This window comes from Malaclemys terrapin, chromosome 10 (genome assembly GCF_027887155.1).
Source record: "Malaclemys terrapin pileata isolate rMalTer1 chromosome 10, rMalTer1.hap1, whole genome shotgun sequence".
In the NCBI taxonomy this organism is placed as follows: Eukaryota; Metazoa; Chordata; order Testudines; family Emydidae; genus Malaclemys; species Malaclemys terrapin.
This window is the reverse complement of record NC_071514.1, coordinates 23,170,726-23,191,641: the sequence shown is the minus strand read 5'-3', so window position 1 is coordinate 23,191,641 and position 20,916 is coordinate 23,170,726. Positions and strand designations below refer to the sequence as shown.

Sequence of the window (20,916 nt, the reverse complement as noted above, 5' to 3'; positions counted from 1 at the left end):
AACAAATTAATCATTCTGCATACTCCCCGAAGAGGTACAGTTAACAGATGCCAGACAGGTCTCCTACCCTTTGCAGAAAATCTAAATGTTTCTTCAGTTTTTGTTATGAAGGAAAGACCTGCAGATCCAAAAGCTGCCCAGAGGCCGCTTCAGTTTATGTGCACAACTGTTATAAAGGGTCCAGATCAAGCTGCCAAATATATATGTATATATTTTGCACTGATCGGTATTCAAATATTTAGTATGACAAGCTTAACAATTCTTACTTTTTACAAAAACTCGTGTTTTCTTTTTAATATTTTCTTTCTCAAGAGAATGTTTAAAGCCCACAAAGTAATGATAACTGAAAATCAAGTATAACTGATTATAAGCGCCAATGGGTTTTTCTTTTTACAAAAAAAGCATGATACTAAACAACTCAAATGCAACATGATTGTTTTTTATCTGCCTTTGCTGTGAGATGAAGTATTAACACAACCCATTTCTTATCTTTTGTAGATGCGTTTACGAGACAGGAAAGACTCTCCTCAGCTGCTAATGGATGCTAAACACATCTTTCCTGTTACTTTTCCATTTAATCCATCCTCCCTTGCATTAGAAACCATTCAAATTCCAGCCAGCTTGGGCCTAGCATTCATCTCACGTGTCTGAACCAAGGATGCACTGTCAGCTGTTGACAATGAGTCTGTTGCCTGAAATCTGAATCCATAAAAACCCTAGTGAGCCACTGAAAATACGTTTTTGAAGGGACAACACTGTAAATGCCCAGATTTTTAGTATGGGTAGCTGCAAATCTACATAACTGTACCACAACTGGAAGGCTGGCAGAAAGATGTGCTTTTGTATAGGTCATTATTTTCATGTAGACACATTACTGATTGTTACGTTTCCAGAGTATGAATATAGGGCTTGGGCGAAAATTGTCTTCAGCTGCCTAGAGACATTTTTAGATCGTTAGTAACATATTTAAATAGTGTACATTAAAATCCATACACAATCTGCTCATAGGCAGGGACCAATAAGGACAGACACGGTACAATAAGTGGAGGACTGGAAGTAATGCATTTTGTAGTAGAATACATAGTCATGTAGGAATCTGTTTCTCCATTAGAGTTTTTGACAATTTAAACATAGCAAACTGGCAATATATAAAATAATTTGTTAAACAGCTTCCTTATTTATGTCAGTATGGCATAAATTATGAAGTATTAGTCTTTTGGCTTACTATGCGATATAACATAGGTGTTCATTTGTTAGTACTGTGGTTTACTAAACATATTAAACTGCTGCTGAGTATTGTGTTCTTTAAAATGTATGACAGTATCCTTTATTAGGCACTAAAATAAGAGACTTCACTTTTTATTATCAACTTTGTTTACAGTCCAATGCAATCTATTCTTTTAACTGGATTTATGCAAATGTCAACAAATATCACCTGGACAGGAAAAATGGTAACTAAGCACAAGTAGCACACTGGAAGTTAGATGATAGTTTTCTTTAAAGATAGGGCACTAAAATACTCGTCTTGTGACAAAATGAACAAAAGTCAGTCATGATTATAATATTTATTTCATATTTTGTAGTTGGTCAGGGTTTTTACTTTGTCCAATTTTAGTCCAAGGAAGTGGCATTATATTTTTTCAATATCATCCATTTTATGTCTTTGCCACACTTTTTAAGATGTATTCTCAAATAGCTGGAATGAAAGGAGAAATTCCTTGAGTAGTCCAATACCTTCATTAGTCTATATATTGGCTTCTGGAGACATACAACAAACACTGACTGGGAAGGGAGTATTTAAAATTGTGCAGTTTGTGAATCTATCCACATAGTTCAATGAACCTATTTAACAAAAGGGTTACTTCATGCTAGAAAAATGGTTTAAAAAAAATCTATAAAGTGTTCTGTAAGATCCAGACTGCACAATGAGAAATTATCAGAAAGAATATTCCCTCTTTCACGCCTCAGATCTGCTCCAGTGTGGAATTTATTTTTCAAAATGTACAACAATTAAGTCAGAGGCCTTGGTCAACACTCTGTTTCTGAATTTTAAAACATGGTCAGTGATGTATGGTTCAAATATACATATGAAAAAGTTGCACATTAAAATATTGCACACTGCAATTTAGTAATGTATCATACAACTTAGCATGAACATTTATTTCTTTAAAAGAACAGAAAAATATTCTATAGGTATACTCGTAGAATGTTCTGGTACTAATCAGCCTGCGAACCTATAGAATAATTTTGCTATCAGCTAAGCAGACCAATACATTTCAGTTATGTTTTATTTGAGATTTATACATGCACCTTATATATGGTGACTGATAAAATGTATAATAAAGAAAGCTTGATCTTTGTCAGTACCATTTTGAAATGCTTATGCCTTTTTATTTTCAGAAGTGTTTGCCCATTTTTTGTGTTTGATAGCTCACTACTGATATGTTCAGGTACCTACAAGTAAGAATTGCATCTTTAATTTGGATGATCTTTGTTAAATTATTTAAATTATTTTCATATGCAAAGTAAACCAAAAGCACTTCATTCAAATATGTTTGTTACTTTATCTCTGAGGCCAAGGATAATATAAGCTGGCTCCAAATGCATTATAATATAATATGGTGGAGTGTACTAATCTTTCAAAGTTTCAGGAAGTACTGCACTTGTTAATATGTCCTGAAAAAGCCCTGGTATCCAGTAATAGCATAAGAGCAGGAAATAGGTGAAAACATTTAGAAAAATAGAAACTTTTCCCCTCCTGTTTAAATAAAACTGGCATAACAGTATATTTATACTGTAGATCAGGAAATATATCTACTAGTTAAACACATAGTTACGAAAATTTATGTTAAAATGTATTTTTGTTCTTAAAATTTGTTTACCTGTATAAAGCCTTACTGCGTCTTGTTTCCTTAAAGTAGTAGTAAGTTGTTTATAGATATTATCCTTAAACTCAGTGGTTTGAGTAGTGTTACATTTATATCACATTAAAAGTGTATGCTGCTTGACATGTTTTAAAGGAAAATATTTCTAAGTTGAAATAGATGTGTACTTGGTAAATCATCTAAAATTTTACATAACAGTATTTTACATGCACTTTTCAAAAAAAGAATTTTAGTGTTGATTTATGATATAAAATATTTTTCACCTTAGGTTTAAGGTCTCTTTAAATAACCGTGGAAACAAATATGAACATCTTTTAAAAACTTATATTTTTTCCTTTGAATCATGGTTATGCTCTTTTAATGTGGACACAACTTTTATATTTTAATTTATTATCTATTGATATAGTAGATTCTGTTGGATGCTGGAAATTATTAATTTGTCAACGTCCCTTTTGACATATATAACCATTCTAAAGATGTTGCACAATAATTACCTCATTGAATTTGGTATATTTTTAGTCCAGCGATTATTTTGCTCTGCCTTTTGCAACATAATCTTCTATCCAAATTTTAACAAATTGCTACCCAGGCTTTAATCCGAGATGGAACTTGAAAGTGCTTAAAGAATTTTGCTTTATTAAATGTGATTATTCTGATCAAGTAGACTAGATTAGAAAGATATGGTATACTTCATCTTTGAAAAGTTTATTTTTTTTAAATCCGTTAACAGTTGTTCCATACCTGGAAACACCAGCATTTGAAAGTTGAAGGTCTATATCATTTAAGATTTAAAACTGAACGCATTTCAAAATATCATACAAGAACTCTGAGAGAATGACTTTTGTTTGTTAAGATGCTGATAATTCATCTGATAAATAAAAGCCTTTAAACAGGTTTTCACTCTATACCACCACAGTACATGGATGAAAACCGAAACAATTCAGAATGACATATGCTTTGAAATGTTGTTGTGTCTGATGTTGTATTTAGTAAATGTGTGCATCATAAACACTGTATCCTATTAGCTGTCACTGAAAAATAAAAAACTCTACAGCTGTTCATTTTGTTTTTTTGTGAATATTTAAACAGATATATTCAAATGAGGCCCAATCCAACCCCATGGAAGCCACCAGGAGCCTTTCTATTGACTTGAAAGGGCAGTTGGTTCAGGTCCAGAGTGTCATACGTGCACAAACACACTCATACTGACAGAATCTTTTTCTGTAAATTCATCTACGTGTCTCTTGTTGTACAGAAAGCAATTCTGTCAGTAGGTTAACATGCTACTATTTCAAAGTGGAAAACAAATTATACCAATGAACAGAAGAAAATTAAGGTTGCGAATTAAACAAAAACACAGACTTCTGTGCCCTGGAAGCTCTAAAACCAGATGGTGTCTTTAATGGAACTTTATCTTACTATCATAAAGAACTTAGTGTATCCGACCAACTGTGACACTCCTGGGGATACCCAGGGCAGTGAGGAAGCCTTGTCGGTCGGTGCCTGGCAGGGGTCAGCTCCCCAACCCCACCAGTCACGGGTAACACAAGCATTCCCCTCCAGGCCTACACAGGCCCAGCTCTATCTATACAGGTTAGTGATAGGCTCACTCCAACCCTCAAGCCCTCCAAGTGTCCCCCTGGACTGACCAGCCCCTGGTCTACTGGATGCTCACTGAATTCACAGAACCTGCCGCTCCCAAAAAACCAGTACACACCAGCTTACCACTTTCACCTCAGGATCATCACTCTGCTTAACACACACCACTTAGATATGTTTATAGTGAAAACAAGTAGAAGTATAACAATGTAGCGGGGTTACCCTGCTCCTGCCCTGAAGGGCTTAAAACAGCCCTGGGAGAGGGCTGTGGCAGGGGAAAGGCTGAGCTGATTGGGAAAGCAGCCCCAGCTGCAGCCAGTGCAATCAGGGCCCAGCTGGCCCTTATAAGAGGGCGGTGGGCCAGAAGGACAAGGAGACACACTCTAGCTCCTTAGCAAGAGACGGACCTGGCTGCCTGGGAATCTGAGGAGGGTACCTAGGGTGGAGCAGTGCTGGGGAAGGGCAGAGGGAGCTGGGGAGCTCCAGCCTAGCTAAGCCCCAGGCTGCAGGCAGAGTTAAGGGCCCACATGGGTGCTAGGGCTGCAGAGGGGCAGCCCAGGAATAGGCAAAAGCAGCAGGTCCTAACCCCCCTTGCCGATGATGAGTGGTTTACAGACTGCAGTCTGCCCCAGTGAGCGGGGTCTAGATGGTGACTGGCAGTAGCCACTGAGGCAAGGTGAGGATAGAGGGTTGGGGGTTCCCCTGGGTGCGGAAGACCAAGATTGTGGTTACTGCTGGGGCAGAACCCTGACATAGAGGGGCACCGGGGAGAGATTCAAGAAGTAGCAAGTCAAAGTATTGGAAACAAATAGTTGCATGTAAAATAAAATCATAATATGCATTCTGGAACAGGGATCGGCAACCTTTGGCATGCGGCTCACCAGCGTAAGCACCCTGGTGGGCCGGGCCACTTTGTTTATCTGCCGCTTCCGCAGGGTCGGCTGATCGCGGCTCCTACTGGCCGCACTGCTTCTCACAGCCCCCGTTGGCCTGGAACAGCGAACCACAGCCAGTGGGAGCCACGATCGCCGGAACCTGTGGATGCGGCAGGCAAACAAACCGGCCCAGCCCACCAGGGTGCTTACCCTGGCAGGCTGCATGCCAAAGGTTGTCGATCCCTGTTCTAGAACATACTCACTTAACTAATTACTGTCATGTCTCACATTGCTCAGCATTTCTCAGCTAGGTAGGCTATGATCCCCTTTTCACGAAATAAGCTTGTTTCTGAAATGAAGAATAGTACGTCTCTCCTTGAAATCCCAGATACATCAAAATAGTTGTTTGATCTTTATTCATAAACCAGGTCCCCTCCTGCTGTATGTTTCTTTCTATAGATTTTTGCAATCTCGTGTCAATTTTGTAACCTTGATTAGTTGGTGGCTTCATATGCAAATAGACTTCCATTGTGAGCCACACAATGACCAGCTAGAGAAAGAAGCGTTTACTTCCCTGTAGTGGGGTGGTCACCTGCTCCGGCCCGGAAAGGGTTAAAGCCAGCCCTGGGAGAAGGCTGGGTCTGTGAGAAGTGGCTAGGCTGATGGGGAAGGCAGCCACAGCTGGGGCCACATCCCAATCAGGTTGCAGCTGGCCCTATAAAAGGCCAGTGAGCCCAGAGCTTAGGAGACTCCCTCTCTAGCTTTTGAGAGGGAAGGACCTAGCTGTCTGGGACCTGAGGCAGGGCAGTGCTGGGGGAAAGGCAAGAGGGTCTGGGGAGCTCCAGCCTGACCCCTCCCCAGGCTGCAAGGCCTTGTGTGGGGCCTAAACCAGATACTGGGGTTGCAAAGGGGCAGCCCAGGGTTGGGCAGTGGCAGCAGGTCCTACACTTCCTTGCCAATGACGAGTGGCCATTACAGGCTACAGGCTGCACCAGGGAGCGGGAGCTAAATGATGACTGGCAGTAGGCACTGAGGCAAGGTGGGATTAGGGGGTTGGAGGTTCCCTGGGGAGGGGAGACCCAGAGACTGAGGGGATACTGCTGGGGCAGAACCCCCAGATAAAGCGGCACTAGGGTCTGGGAGGGATATGGGAGCCAGCGAGTGGGGATGACATCAGCCTGCAGAGGGTGCTCTGGAGCTGGAAAGCGAGCCAATTCCCAGACCTCCAGCAGGAGATGCTTCAGGGGTGAGTCCCCAATCGCTACATTCCCCCATCTGAACAGAATCTATCACCTTCTAGTCACCTGTCTTAACTTACATACCTTAAAACCATAGTTTTCAGTATAGATACATAACTCCTTAAATATCATCCACACATACATTTTGCAAAGACTGTTATGACCAGTAAGCTACTGGCTTGTGGTAGAGACCTTATATGCCACCCTTTGGTAAATTATTATGCATATACCAAGCCCAGAGGATCCCTGTAAACCCCCTATGCACCCTTTATGCCATCTGCCAGTTGGCACCTGGATCACACCAACATCATTATAGTTAGCTATATTTTGAGCTTTTGTTAATTTGTCACAACCTCAATACTGTATTTAAATTTGGGCTTTTGTATATTCAATTCCCTTGTTGGTTTAATAAAATGTAAGGAAAAACCCAAATGGAATTTTATAAAGAATGCAATTAGTTACATTTCTATTGTTATTGCTTATTTACTCAGGAATGGTTTCCCTTGGTCATCTGGGCACCTTCAGTAAATATATATTTTATTTTTTACTAATAAAGATTTACCCAAGATAAACTGTTCCAGTTGTTCCAATGGGTATTTTTTGAGGTACAAGACTACTGTATCTGTATACAATAATTATAAAAGTCAGGGGGGCAAGTTACTGTACCAACTATACACAACAGCTACATTTAATAATTCTATTTTTATTTTTTAACACTAGATTGAAGTATATGTTTCTTCATTTTGAGGGAGACTGTCAATACCACTAAAGAGAAGTATCCAATATTCATTTGTGCTTCAGAAAATCTCCCCCTTCAACCATTTGGCTTGAGCACAAAATGTAGTCATGGATAAATGTTTTAATTCCAAATTAAGGACACTGGATTCCATATACCAAGGGTGGGTTAATACACCATTTCATTGCCAACAACATTAAAAAAGGAAATCCCCCCCACTTACCAGACTCTCAGCCCAGAGCCCTTTGCCTATAGCTGTGGCAGACTGAGCCAGCCTCCTTTGAGTGGACTGTACACAGTAGCTCTAAAGAACCAACTAACAACATGATGGAGAATGTTTATAAAGTTACTAATTTCCAAGCTAATACCTTGGAAAATGACATATTCAGAGCTTCTTTAATACAGCTGGGGTGTCTTAAAAAAAATTCAGGGAGGAGACTGCTCTCCTCTAGGGAAACCCTGCATGCTGTAGCCCCCTTAAATACAGAACTAAGTTTGGCCATGCCTAGACTGGGGATTTGCCCCAATGATAGCCACTGCTATAGCTGCACCAGTGCACCCCTTAGTACTGACAGAAAAAGCCACTATTTGTTCCCGTTGTTGGAATGTAGGGTAAGCTATTGGTGCAAATTGCTGCTTTCCTTGTCTGTCTTCGGGCCACACGCTGAGAATTTGCCTCAATTCCAGCACAGCAGAGTAGACAGTGCCTTAGCCACAGCGGTGTTTGATCAGGCACGGGTGGGCAACATCATGCTTGAAAACATCTCGGGAGCGGCTGTGTGGACAGGCTCTGGCCCTCCTTCCTCGCGGCTGGTTTTCCAGCCAAGTTTAGGGCCACCTCGTTTACCCACCGTTTGAGCTAAAGCAGGCGCCTCTGGAGGTCAGCACGAGCGCGGTCAACCCATGTTAAAACAATGTTCACACATCACACGGGTTCGAGGCGCCAAGACGCAGCGCTGTTCCACACAGTCTCTGGCCCTGCTCGGCGGCACGTCCCGGGGGGGTGAAGCTCCCGGGGGGGGGGGTCTCTGGCGGGGGGGGAAGCCGGATTGGTCTCTGCCCCGGCGGGGGACGGATGGATGAAGGCTCCTGGTGGCCCAGCGGCAGGTCCGGTGTCGGCTCGGCTCCACCCCGCTCGGGAGGGGCTAGAGCGGGACACACCTGGCGCGGCGGGGCCCGCCCGGGAGCTGCCAGCTGCGGAGCGAGCCCGGCTCCTTCCCCGAGGCGCGGAGCAGCGGCCCCATGGCGCTGGCCGAGCTCTACACGCAGGTGAGCCGGGCGAGTGGGGCTGCGGCGTCCCTCCAGCGCGGGGCCCTTGGCCGGCCGGGGCCTGCCCTGCTGCCCCTTCCCTGCGGACTGGGGGAGGGAGATGCCGCCGCGCTCGGGGCAGGGGCACCTGCCGCCCTGGGAATGGACGGGGAAGGTTTTGCGTGGGCAGGGCGAGCCGGATGTGCCTGTCCCCGGAGCCCCGCCGCGCCCCCAGCTTGGGGGGCGGGGCAACACCAGAGGGTCCCTGGTCCCGAACTCTGGGCAGTGGGGCTGGGGGCGCTGCCGCCCCCCGGCTTGAAGTCCTGTTAACAAATACCGAGCACATGGTTTCCATCAGCATCTCCCCCCCCCCCATAAAAACTGTCCCTGCACCCCTGACCGCAGTTATACTTTGCCTCCAAAGTACGGGATTGGAGAGTAAATGCACCAGCCTTGCCGACCCCAGTCCCTCAGAAATCGTGAGTGAAGCCCCCCAGAAGCATGAGATTAAAAAGAAAAATACCACACACACCTTTGGGGGTCGTTGGATCTGCCTTCTGGTCTTTGTACTCGAGGCTTCACATCCACTAGCTTTTCTCTGCAACTATGACAGCTGGCAAAGTAGGGAGAAATTCTGGCCCTTTTGAAGTCCATGGGAGTTCTTCCATTGACTTCAGTGGAGCCAGAATTTCTCCCCTGCTCTCTCGCTCTTTTAAATGAAAACTACCCTTCCCACATAATCACAGGACTCCAGGAACTGGGGCATTAAGAAAAGTGCCAGATATTGTGAGAGGCTGAATTTATGGTAGGCTGTTGAGATTTAAAAAAAAATTTATAGGAAAATATCATGACTTTCACCCAAGAGACTGGTTTTAATAATGAGCTATGATTTACCACTCTCCTGGGACTGAACAGGGCTAGTAAACTGCAGTTTTCTGTTATATCTATACTCTATAGGTTATTTATTAAACTAAAATAAGGACTCTATCACTTAGAAAGGAGCTGATTATCCTGCCTGGATGGTTCTTCAAGTCTGACTGCCTGCAGAATTGCTTTAATAAATAAACCAAACATTTACACAATTGTATAGAGCTTCAGCTAGGGAATAATAATGAAACAGAAGTGAAATGCTGTTGTGAATCATGAGACCTGGCTTCTGTTCCCAGTCTCTGACACTGAAGTGAGGTTTGGCAAGTCACGCCACTTCCCTATGCCTCCTCCCTTTCCCCATCTATAAGCATTATCCACCTTTAGATCAAGTGCTAAGTGTTTATTACCATTATGATCACTTTACAGTTTGCATACTGTGGGGCCAGTTCTCATGTCCAGTGAGTTTGCTTTGCCCTGGAGACAGAAAGTAGAACAGAAATCCAGGGGATCCCGTTTTGTGAGGGATTCCCCTTGTATGGAGGAATCCTTGGGTGCAGTTTCCTGGCTACCAGTGCATGAGCCACAGACAGCTATATCAGTAGCTGAGGACATTTTTACTTAAATCATGTTTATTTACTTATTACATTGTTAAGGTCAGAAAAGAATAAATAAGACTTAATCTTTGGTGACACGTTTTTATATTATTCAGCTCTGAATACGCTGTCGGTGCTATAAAAGACCTAAAGAAAGAAATCTTAATCTAAAACACATCCATAAAACCCACTCCTACAAATGCTTAAGTACATGCTTAACTTTAAGCATGTGTCCATTTAGTTAAGCATGTGCCTAAGTATTTGCAAAATAAGACCAACAGCCATAGATAAGACAAGATGCAGTAGGAAACCCATGGAAGTTTTAACTTAGAATATTAAATCAATCTCTCACTCCCCTCACCCACTGATGTGGTTCACTATATTGAACTGGTAGAAGTAGTACCTCTTTAGACATATCTAAAACATATTGTGTTAGTCTTTAGTTATATCCAAGACGCAATCTGGCACAATTTGTACAAAATGATCGTACTTGCATTTGTTTTTTAAAAATAGTATATATTAGTTGGTATTCTGACTATGAACATATAGTTATATAGCAAAAAGTGAGACAGCCAGACATGTACAGAAAATTTTAACATGACTAATGAGACAAAATACAATCAGCATCTATGGAGCAGGATATGGGTAATATCAGTATACAGCTCTATAGGAAACATAGGAATGCAATTAACATTTTTATGTAATTTGAAAAAGAAAAGTTAATAAGTTTCTGAACAATATTTCATCTCTTCTTGCTTCAGTATAGAATAGAACTAAGAATGACGGATTTATTATTGCTTACTATGGGAAGGGCATCTTTAGGTTAAAGGCTGGCCAGCGATAATCATATATGTAGTTGTGTATGTTTTAATTTGTTTGTACAAGTTAATGCAATTCATTCCAAGGGTATGCAGTTTGTTCCTCAGATTATTTTTAAAAGCTCTCTCATGTATCAGATATCATATATGTGAATTGAAGTAACCTAAGTAGGCTTTAAAATTCCTAAGTGGGTATCATGGAAGAGTACTTTTATTTGAAACTTTTGATATTGTTGTATTTGGGGAGTATGAGGCATTATTTATGCAGAAGTCCCAACAAGCTAAACTAGTCATTCAGGCAATTCTGAAATAAGCACCTTGAAATACAGAATATCAGCTCTCACCTTTGGGGTAAACTTTGAATATAATTGGTCATTCATGAAGCTAAAGGGGAAATTTATTCTTCAAAATGTAAACTGAATTTTTTGTTTGTATAATTTACTTCCTGTTTTTTCCCCAGTCACTATAATGTCATGGTAAATAAGTTGTCTATTTAACTTTTTTCTTTAAATAACCAAGGTAAACACTGTGCCTGTGTATTACTAACTTACAATCAAATATCTCTATAATACATAATGTCATTACAAGTTTAACTCTAGATGTCTGGACTGACTATATTTATTCATCTTATTACTTGCACATAAGTAATACTTTGAGTGGCTAAAATTCTTTTTGAGACGCTAAAAGAACACAATCTATTCTTGAATCCAGCATAGTGTCATGCAGGCGGGGAAAGACTGGGTGTAACTTTAACGGAGAATAAGTAAACTCTCTGTGTTTACTTGCAAGGTAGGGTTCAATTAAACCGACCTTAAGCTGGCTGGTTACATTTACCAATGGAGGCACCTGGAACTGCTGGGACACTTTCTGAAGAATACTTTGGTCACATGCTTTTTTTGTTCTTTACATAAGCATAGTTTAGTTTCTCACATATGATCACGCTCAATCTAGGCTAGGCAGTTTGATTATAATACTGTTGGTCTGGTTAGAATAATATTTATTGAAATGCTCTATTTTAGCATATGTAAATATGTATACAGTATCTTAAATACCCATGAAATCAACATATGTGGCAGTGATAAAAGTGAAAGTCTAGCCTAGTATTTCAAGACAAGGAAATAGTTAAAATTTCTTCTTCATCTATCTTATTAAACAACACCTTTTATTTGGGTATAAAATGTATTAGTAATTTGATTTGGGGGTTATCTTTGATCGCTTAGGCAAAAATAATTTCACTACTATGGATTGTAGTTGTTCAAGAAAGACTTCTGTGACTTTGCATATCTTCTTAATAATGTGCAAAATGTTCCTTATTTTGTGGGCATCACCAAACGGACTCATGAAGGGCATTGGAAGTTTGAAAGGTGTTCACCGAATGATATGTTTAGTACTTGATGGTTGTCAGGGGTCAGGTCCAGGGGGGAAAGGTGGTGATACTCTTTTGAGCTTCACCCACAAAATAAACTCTGCCTATGCAAGTCACCAAAATAAGATGCTACTCATGAGATTATGCAGATATTCAAAATATGGTCGGTTCCATGAGGTTCCTTGAACTTGCTCCCCCTTAAGAGGGATTGAATATGTCCATAGATTCTGGTAGGCTCCTGGACCACCACCTGATTAGAGGAAAAGAAGTAAGTAGTGGTATCTCCCAAACACCAGCTCGTTTGTGGCGTCCAAAGATGCAGATATGTGACCCTCTCTCTCTCTTAAATGATAATCCCTGGGCATCTGAGCTAACACTTCATTGAGATGAATGGGGCACCTCACAGAACTATTTTTCCAGGTTCTCTGCAGACTTACCTCTGCTTTGTTTACACTCAATTCACATTTATTGAGGTTTTCTTTGGCAGCATAAAAGCTAGACACTTACCTTTTTTTTTTTTTTTTTAATTAAAATTGTGATTCTGGAGAACAAGCTAGTGCCTTCAAAGAAGTACCTGCACCGCCTATGGTCTCATACCAGCTATTCCTGAGTCCTGGAAAGATGACTTGAAAAAGGGGAGAATTCAGACATGTTTGTATATATCACATAGAAGCAAAAATGGTACAAAACCATTGTTTTAAAATACTTTGCAGGTCACCTTTTAGAGAGTATTCCAATTAGGGGTCTTTTGAAAGCTTGGATGTCTCTAAAGCAGCTTGGAAATAAGGATTCAGCCTATATGGCTCTCCTATGGGGTCAATGCTACAGAAGAGGAGGAGAGAAAACAGGGACTTGAACCCACTGACAGTAGGAGACAAGTGGCATGGGGAAGTGGGAACGAGGCAGCTGATCGTTCCCTACTATATCCAGAGTAGCAGGAGGAAAAAAGTATCCGGGTGAAGTCTTGGTTCTGTTCAAGTCAATGCGAGTTTTGTCATTGACTTCAGCGAGGCCAGGATTTCACTTCAGGCTCTCTGTGAACAACTGTTTAAAAAACAAGAATAAAAAATAATACTGTAATGATTGTTTCTGTGCACATGTTTCTCTTATGGATATTCTGTCCAAAGAGGCACAGGGGATGAAGCAGAGCAGGTCCAAGGGAAGATGAAGTGAAGAGCAAAGGTTGACAGTGATGTTTGTCCTTTTTTTTGTTTTTTGTTTTTCCCTTAAAGGAAAAAATACTTATTAAAGACACAGAAATGTGCATTATGGCTGAGATTTTCCAGTGAGCCTAAAGGAGTTAGGATCTAGATCCCACTAAAATTCAATAGGAATTGGGGTCCTAACTCCCTTAGACACCTTCGCAAATACCAGCCTAAATACTTTATTAATGTTGCTTTTCCACGTAAGCAGTTGCAGCAGTTGTCATAGGGATATTATGTCATAACAAATTGGAAGAATAAAACTCTCTCTATTAAGATGTAGTACACAGTATGGAAAAAGATTTAGAAACCCTGCCTCAAGATTTTAAGAAAGAAAGGTAAGGGAAAACCAACAAATGGTCTTAATCTGCACCACAAAATGGAATTGATTTCAGCATATTTTTTAACAGAACACCCATTATTTATTATGGTTTTATTTTTTATTTTTATCTACTGTTCTATTAAGGGGATGTGGCAGAGAGGGATCTTTCAGGAAAGGGATGGTATAAGAGATCATCGGGGGCCGGGAAGGCCTGACATTTTCTGGAAGTAAACCCTGACAGTGGATCTTAACAAGATTGTCAGCTGTGGCATTATTTCATTTTGAAAAGTGTGTTTTTGCTGTAAGTGCTAGAGCTGAGAATTTCAAAATCATTGCTACTGTTTTGGTCTCTGTATCATATTGCCAAATAAAGAGATACTGATCACAGAACTAAAAATTAATGGTAGCTATGCTACAAGTGATCATGACTTGATAACATTTATAATGTGCAAATAGATTAAAATCCAGATATATAAGTTTGTGTGTGTGTGTGTATGTGTGTATATATATATATATTTTTATATATATATATTCTAAATAAAAAAAAAACGTGGTTCTTTAAAAGGGCCATTTTCGCAAAGTTGAAAACAAGTATGAGCCAAATCAGCTGGGAGGGAAAAATTTAATCAAAAATATGTGAGTGATGATTGGGAATTGTTTAAGAACACTTTTCTAGATGCCCAAAATGCCACAATCTCACAATTGAGGAAGAAGTCTGTATTAGTGGTTTAAAAACTGGCCTGGTTTAGCGGGGAAGTGAAGGCAACTGAAAAAAGAAGGATATTGATAAATTGGAGAGGATTCAGAGAAGAGCCACAAGAATGATTAAAGGATTAGAAAACATGTCTTATAGTGATAGGTTCAAGGTGCTCATCTGTTTATTTTAACAAAGAAAAAGTTAAGGGGTGACTTGAGTACTGTCTATAAGAATCTACACGGAGAACAAATATTTGTTAATGGGTTCTTCAAACTAGCAGACAAAGGTATAATGCAAGTCATTGGCTGGAAGTTGAAGCTAGACAAATTCAGGCTGAAAATAAGGTATACATTTTTAACTGAAAATTAACCATTGGAACAATTTAACAAGGGTTGTGGTGGATTTTCCGTCACTGGCAATTTGAAAATAAAATTTTGATGTTTTTCTAAAGATCTACTCTAGGAATTGTTTTGGGGAAGTTCTATATCTTGTGTTATACAGGTGGTCAGACGAGATCATCACAATGGTCCCTTCTGGCCTTGGAATCTATGAATCTATTAATTGTTTCTGAAATGTTAGTCTGATGCATAATGTGAATGCATCCTATCTTGTTATGCACAATAATACTTGTAGGAAGTATTACACATACAAAATCGTACTATGTTCTCAATGTTACAACCAGCAGGTTTCTAAAGTGCAAAAAAAAGTTCCATTACATGAGTACTCCATTAAGGTGTAAGATCTGAATTCTAATCTATGAAACTTTAAAGCTCTCTTTGCTATAGGATTTTTTCTGTAATGGGTAAAATCTAGACAGTACTCAATTATTGAATACAAAAGTTTGAAAAGGAAAGTTTTTAGCAATTAGGAATGAATTATTTCAAATGTAATCAGCATTTCAAACTTCGGCATGTCCTTTTTGTTATGTTTCACTAATAAGTTGCTTGTTTGGTTCAGAAAATTAAAGCGAAAACTCTGTTGTTGTTTTTTATAATTGGTAATTGTTCAGGATTTCATGTTATAATTAGTCTGGGTAAATAGCATTTTCCCCTGCTCTAGAACAGCCAGTCTGCATTCAGAATATCAAAGCCATTAATCAGTGCTGTTCCTTATTCAAATTCATTCAGTAGTATTGATTTTCAACATTTGCATAGTGAAGTCTGATAGTCATCTACGGTGGCCTATTTAGAATAAAGGGTTATCCTGATATTATTTTTCTTTTTTAATGTGGGGAGGAGGATGGGTGGTCTTTAAAGGCAAAAGCACAGCACTAGGAAACAGGAGACCAATCTGCTGCAGGACATAAATATAGGAGCTTCCATTGACTTCAATGGGAGTTTTATTCTATGGCAGGAAAATAGGGCCCCAAGATCCTATTTTTGCCACTGCCACATACCTTTTGAGAGATCTTAGGCTAGTTACTTAACCTCTCTGTGCCTCAGTTATCCCATCTGTGAAATGGGCATGATGATCCCTACTCCATAAACATATTTTGAGGCTTCATTCTTTTAGTGTTTGTAAAGTGCTTCAGGATCCTTGGCTAAAAGACATTATGGAAGTGTAGATTACTATCATGATACTGTATTTCTTATGTCACTCGCAGAATAGAAGTAGAGATTTGATTGTTTTGTCGGTGGTTAGTTTCAACTCTTGTCTGGTTTCACACATCCGATTTAGTGGCACTAATCAGGTAACAGAATGCCTCTTAGTTTAAACGAATCAGCAGAGGAAGGCAGTAGTGCTGTAAAGAGAGAGTCACACAAAAGCAAATTTGTACGGAGAGATCATTTGTACAAAAGGACCTCTCCTACATAATTTCTGTTCCCTGGCTGCTGTCAAAGAGATGTGTACTTCAGATAAGAATTTTCCCACCTTAGTCTGTTGCTAGTTTTGCTTGTTCTTTCAGTGAAGTCATAATGCTGTTGTGGTTAACGTCAATCTGTTGCTATGGAGATGATTGTGATGTCATAAACAAAGCATTATGACTTCACAGTAGGAAGAACAGATGGTCTGTGCCAGAGCAAACTCCAGTGTAAACAACAGGATAATCATGTCTTTGATAATTTATTTAAAGTGGCAGTGGAAATTATTAAAAATGTAGAATGGCATTGGTTCTAAATGAAATTCTCTAATAAATACAATAGTTTAGCGAGAAAGAGACAATATATACTCTATACTGATGGCAGCTGGACACACTCCTTCCACTTTTGTTGTATAACTTAAGTTTTATACTTTTTAAGTGAGTGTTTATACAGGAACATCTGCACTGTTTAGCCCTTAGTCTCATGACTAAAGCATATTTAAGATATACAGGTATCGCAGCAAGTTGTTCTATGTTGGTAATACTTTGCACCTAAGTAGCAGTATTACTTTTGAGGAGCTCAGAACACTTCAATAAACATTGTTTCACAACTCTTCTACAAAGAATTTTGTTCAATTCTTTAAACATATAAAGACATCCAGTTCAGCAGCTCATATCAAGCGTTAGGTGCTTTTAGGGCAGAATGCTTTAACTCTGGGGCTGAGCTAAAATCCCTAAAGGGTGAAAGATTCCCGCTGAACCAGCTGGCCTTATGGGAGCTAGCTGGCAGGCTGTAAATAGGGAAACCATCCAGCAGGCTTTGAAGTCTGTCTTCAGGAACCTGAGAGATTATTCTGTGGAGTTTGGTCTTTAATCATATAAAAAGAAAAGTAACTACGTAGGTATTTTCTTTTGCAAAATTTTTCGTATGTTAAATCTCCCCTTGCGTGGTTTTAAGGAAGTGATCATGTAAATCCTACAGAATAAGACTCCTGGGCTTGTGTAATACTTATAGCAGAGATACTTGTGCATGCTCCTTAAAATCAGAGCTTCTGCAGTAAACATGATTTTACTCTCTTTTCAGTGTCCTTAATTGAGCGTGCTCTGCTTCCTGCTTAACTTGAAACTCTGAGCCAGCACCTCTGAGATCTTTGGATAATTGAGGTTACACTGTATAGCTCTTTTACACATATAATTAAAGCACAAGGCATTTGCCCATGGTAACACAGTAAGTCCATAGTGGACCCAGGAATAAAACCTAGGAGTCTTGCCTCCAAGTCCTGTATTTTAACCATTAGATCACATTCAAAAAAAATATCTGGAAAATGTATTTTAAAGATAGTCTGTTCCTTAAATAGCATTAGAGTTAATGCTTATCTTATTCTGCTGTTGTAGTACAACAGGGTTTGGATCCCTGACAACGAAGCAGTTTGGCAGTCTGCTGAAATCACGAAGAACTACAGAACAGGAGACCATGTGCTTCACCTACTATTAGAAGATGGAACTGTAAGAAAAAATAGACACAGTTATTTCAATTTTTAATGAGAGGCTGGATTAGATCATGGTCTGTGTAGTCCAGGATGTTGTTTCTGACTGTGGCCAGTACGATGTTCTTGATTTTCTTGCAATTTTAGGATTTTCTAGCCATTAAAACTGTACACTAAGTAGCAATCCCCTAAAAAAATGTAAAGAGCTTAATTTTACCATCCAGTGCTTGTCAGTGTGTGCCCCATTGCACTGACAAGGGAAAATGGAGCTATGCCAATTATGGTGTTAGCTAAGGCGCTTGTCCATAATTTTTTTGTAAACTCATTGCTTTAGTATATGATTTGTAGTACATATACAGTAGAACCACACTGTTATGAACCTCTAATTTGTGACACTACTTTTTTCCAAAATACATAGTGAACACCTCCCTAGCCTGAGAATGAGTTATTGTATGTTTCTCTGATTGTCTGAGGTGCAAGGACAGAGATGGGAATGAAGCTCTTTGTAAGTTGTTATACTGCACCCATCACCTTGGTATCTGTGCAGCTTACAAATTTGTTTATGTGAGCACAAGAAGATCACTATGTTTCTCTTTCCTTTCCCCATTTTATAAGGACTACTTTTTAAAAAATGTGATATAAGCTGAGTTATTGAAGGAAATATAGGTCAGAGAAGTGGGGGGTTACATTTTTTTCGAAGGGCAATGAGGTCCAGGATTATTCTGAGCTCTTTGGGAAGCATGTTCCACAATCATGAGCCAGTTGCCTCTTCTGCATGCACATGTCACTCTTCAGGATGACCGTTCCATTGTTCCAGTAGAACATAGCTGTCATGCAAGGACATGATCATATAGATCATAGAGATCATATAGTTATTTGGGTCAATCCCACTGAGGACTTTGAAGATTAGGGCCCAGATTTTCTAGGACTTGGTGGAGAACGAAAAGGTAACTTTATCTCATCTTTATGTTCCCCATCTAGTCAAAGGTTTGTGATAAATTAGAACTGTCTTTAGAAGCTAACTTAAGACCAGTTGCCTGCAAGACCATACGCCATTCCAGCACCCGGGACAGCTGGGAAAAAGGTCACTCCAGCTACACTCATGCTCCCTAAACTGCATTTAAACTACTGCAGAGTTTTTATGTTTAATTTAAACCTCTCATTCTCTGTACTGATTGAAGAGGCTTCATGTAATAAACACTTGGTATGTTTCAGTATAATATATTAGAGAGAAAGGAAATAAGCCTTTATTTTTATGAGACATTGAGGGGCCCCATCTTGCATTCCTTGTACACTAAAATGACCATGGATGTCATTGGCAGTTAACTGGTGTTGGCAGAATGCAAGATCAGGCACTGATCCATCATCCATGCAACAGTTAGGACAAAGGTAGCCAAAAAGTTCAATATGTATTTACACGTGCGTTTCATGTAATTTGCATTGTCAGGAATTGAATTACCCTGTTGATCCAGCACCTTTGCCACCTCTACGAAATCCTGACATACTTGTTGGTGAAAATGACCTCACAGCCCTTAGCTATCTCCATGAACCTGCTGTTCTACACAATCTTAAAGTTCGTTTTGTGGAGTCAAAACTTATCTACACTTATAGTGGTACGTAAAAACAAACCCAGGGTGTCAGATAAATGATTAAACTAACATTTTAAAAAGTTTACATCTTTGCTGCTGAAAGTACAATAGGAGCAGAATTAAGTTTTCCTGAAATCTGTTAAATCACCCTGGCTTCAAGAAACTTAATTATGCATGAGTAAGGACTGATCCAGTGACCAGGCCCCTGCATAGTGATTAGTTCAGATATGAATACTTTTACTACGCAGCAATTTAGTTGTGGTTGCTCGTTTTCAATACCTTACTTTTTGTTAGGTCTTGTAGAAAATGGGAGGATACATCTGATTTTGTCCTGTTTATTTTTTCATAGGAATCATTTTGGTTGCAATGAACCCCTATAAACAGTTGCCAATATATGGGGATGCCATTATCCATGCATATAGTGGGCAGAACATGGGGGATATGGATCCACATATATTTGCTGTGGCAGAAGAGGCTTATAAACAAATGGCAAGGTACTGTATGTTTTCATTGTTTAACGCTTGTTTCTTCCAAAATATAATTTAAAAATCTCATGGCAAATACTATTATTTTGTGACATTAATTGAATTTTGTTTTGTAAATGTCCAAGCAGCTAAGATTCCTTTTGTCTGGATAATTTCAAGCAGCCCACCCGCAAAGAGAAGAGAACCTTGTAACCTCTGCGGAGAGGTGCTGAGGGGTAGAGTTTCTGGAACTTACACCCCCTTTTTAATACCTGTCACGGGAAAAGGACAAAGGTGGTCCTAGCTCAATGATTTGTGTTGACTACAGCCTGAAGGGGACAAACAAAACAGGAGAAGCCAAAAGACCAAGGAGAAGCTGAAAGCTGGCAGTGGTGCTGGTCACAATAACATTTACTCCATGCATATATATACTTTTAGACTATCAAGATATTTAAAATCTCCTTCTTATCGTTCTGTTTTAGAAACAACAGGAATCAATCTGTTATAGTCAGTGGAGAATCAGGAGCTGGAAAAACTGTGTCTGCTAGATATGCTATGAGATACTTTGCCACAGTCAGTAAGTCAAACAGCAATGCGCATGTGGAGGATAAAGTACTGGCATCCAACCCAATAACAGAGGTAAATTTAAGGATGTATAAGTAAAGGGTCTTTATACTCATTAAAGGCTGAATCCTGAAAGCTGCTGAGCTCCTATGGTAGAAGTCAATGAGCATTCCAGGTATTCAAGTAACTCTTAGTAAACTATATACATTTTAAGAGCCCAGTCCTGTGACATCATCAAAAATATTCAACATGTACATACACTTTTATCCATGTCACAAATATGTTTAATTTTCTTGCAAATGTGAAGTATTGAGTATAATGTTTATACCGGTAACTATTCAGTGGGCTATACTTATTGTTTTATTACAGTTTTGTGCTGTCACACTTTTCATGTCACCATCTTCTCCTTTAACCACTTTTTCAAAAACTAAATTCCTTCTTTTCTGACTGGAACCATCTGTAATAACTCAGCAACAACACAAGCTAATGTGGGCGTTAATGGATAAGTGTAGGTGGTCTTGAACTCAGTCTAGGTGATGGCAGATAGAAGTCCATATCAAGT

At 39.7% G+C, this 20,916-nt stretch overlaps 2 protein-coding genes across 6 annotated transcripts in view; both read left to right on the top strand.

Moving 5' to 3' along the window:
- Positions 1–3,944, top strand: part of MYO5A (myosin VA) — a 193,597-nt gene extending 189,653 nt beyond the window's left edge. For all 5 annotated transcript variants that reach the window (XM_054042993.1, XM_054042989.1, XM_054042992.1 and 2 more), the window contains one exon: positions 499–3,944. In XM_054042993.1, coding sequence (XP_053898968.1) covers positions 499–651 — 153 coding nt within the window. In that variant the 3' untranslated portion in view covers positions 652–3,944. The remainder of the gene's footprint in view (positions 1–498) is intronic.
- Positions 3,945–7,276: 3,332 nt separating this feature from the next.
- The window catches only part of MYO5C (myosin VC), a 57,803-nt gene continuing 44,163 nt past the window's right edge, over positions 7,277–20,916 (top strand). Inside the window, exons 1-5 of the mRNA XM_054042994.1 lie at positions 7,277–8,602; positions 17,646–17,756; positions 19,185–19,350; positions 19,676–19,820; positions 20,273–20,429. Coding sequence (XP_053898969.1) covers positions 8,576–8,602; positions 17,646–17,756; positions 19,185–19,350; positions 19,676–19,820; positions 20,273–20,429 — 606 coding nt within the window. The 5' untranslated portion in view covers positions 7,277–8,575. The remainder of the gene's footprint in view (positions 8,603–17,645; positions 17,757–19,184; positions 19,351–19,675; positions 19,821–20,272; positions 20,430–20,916) is intronic.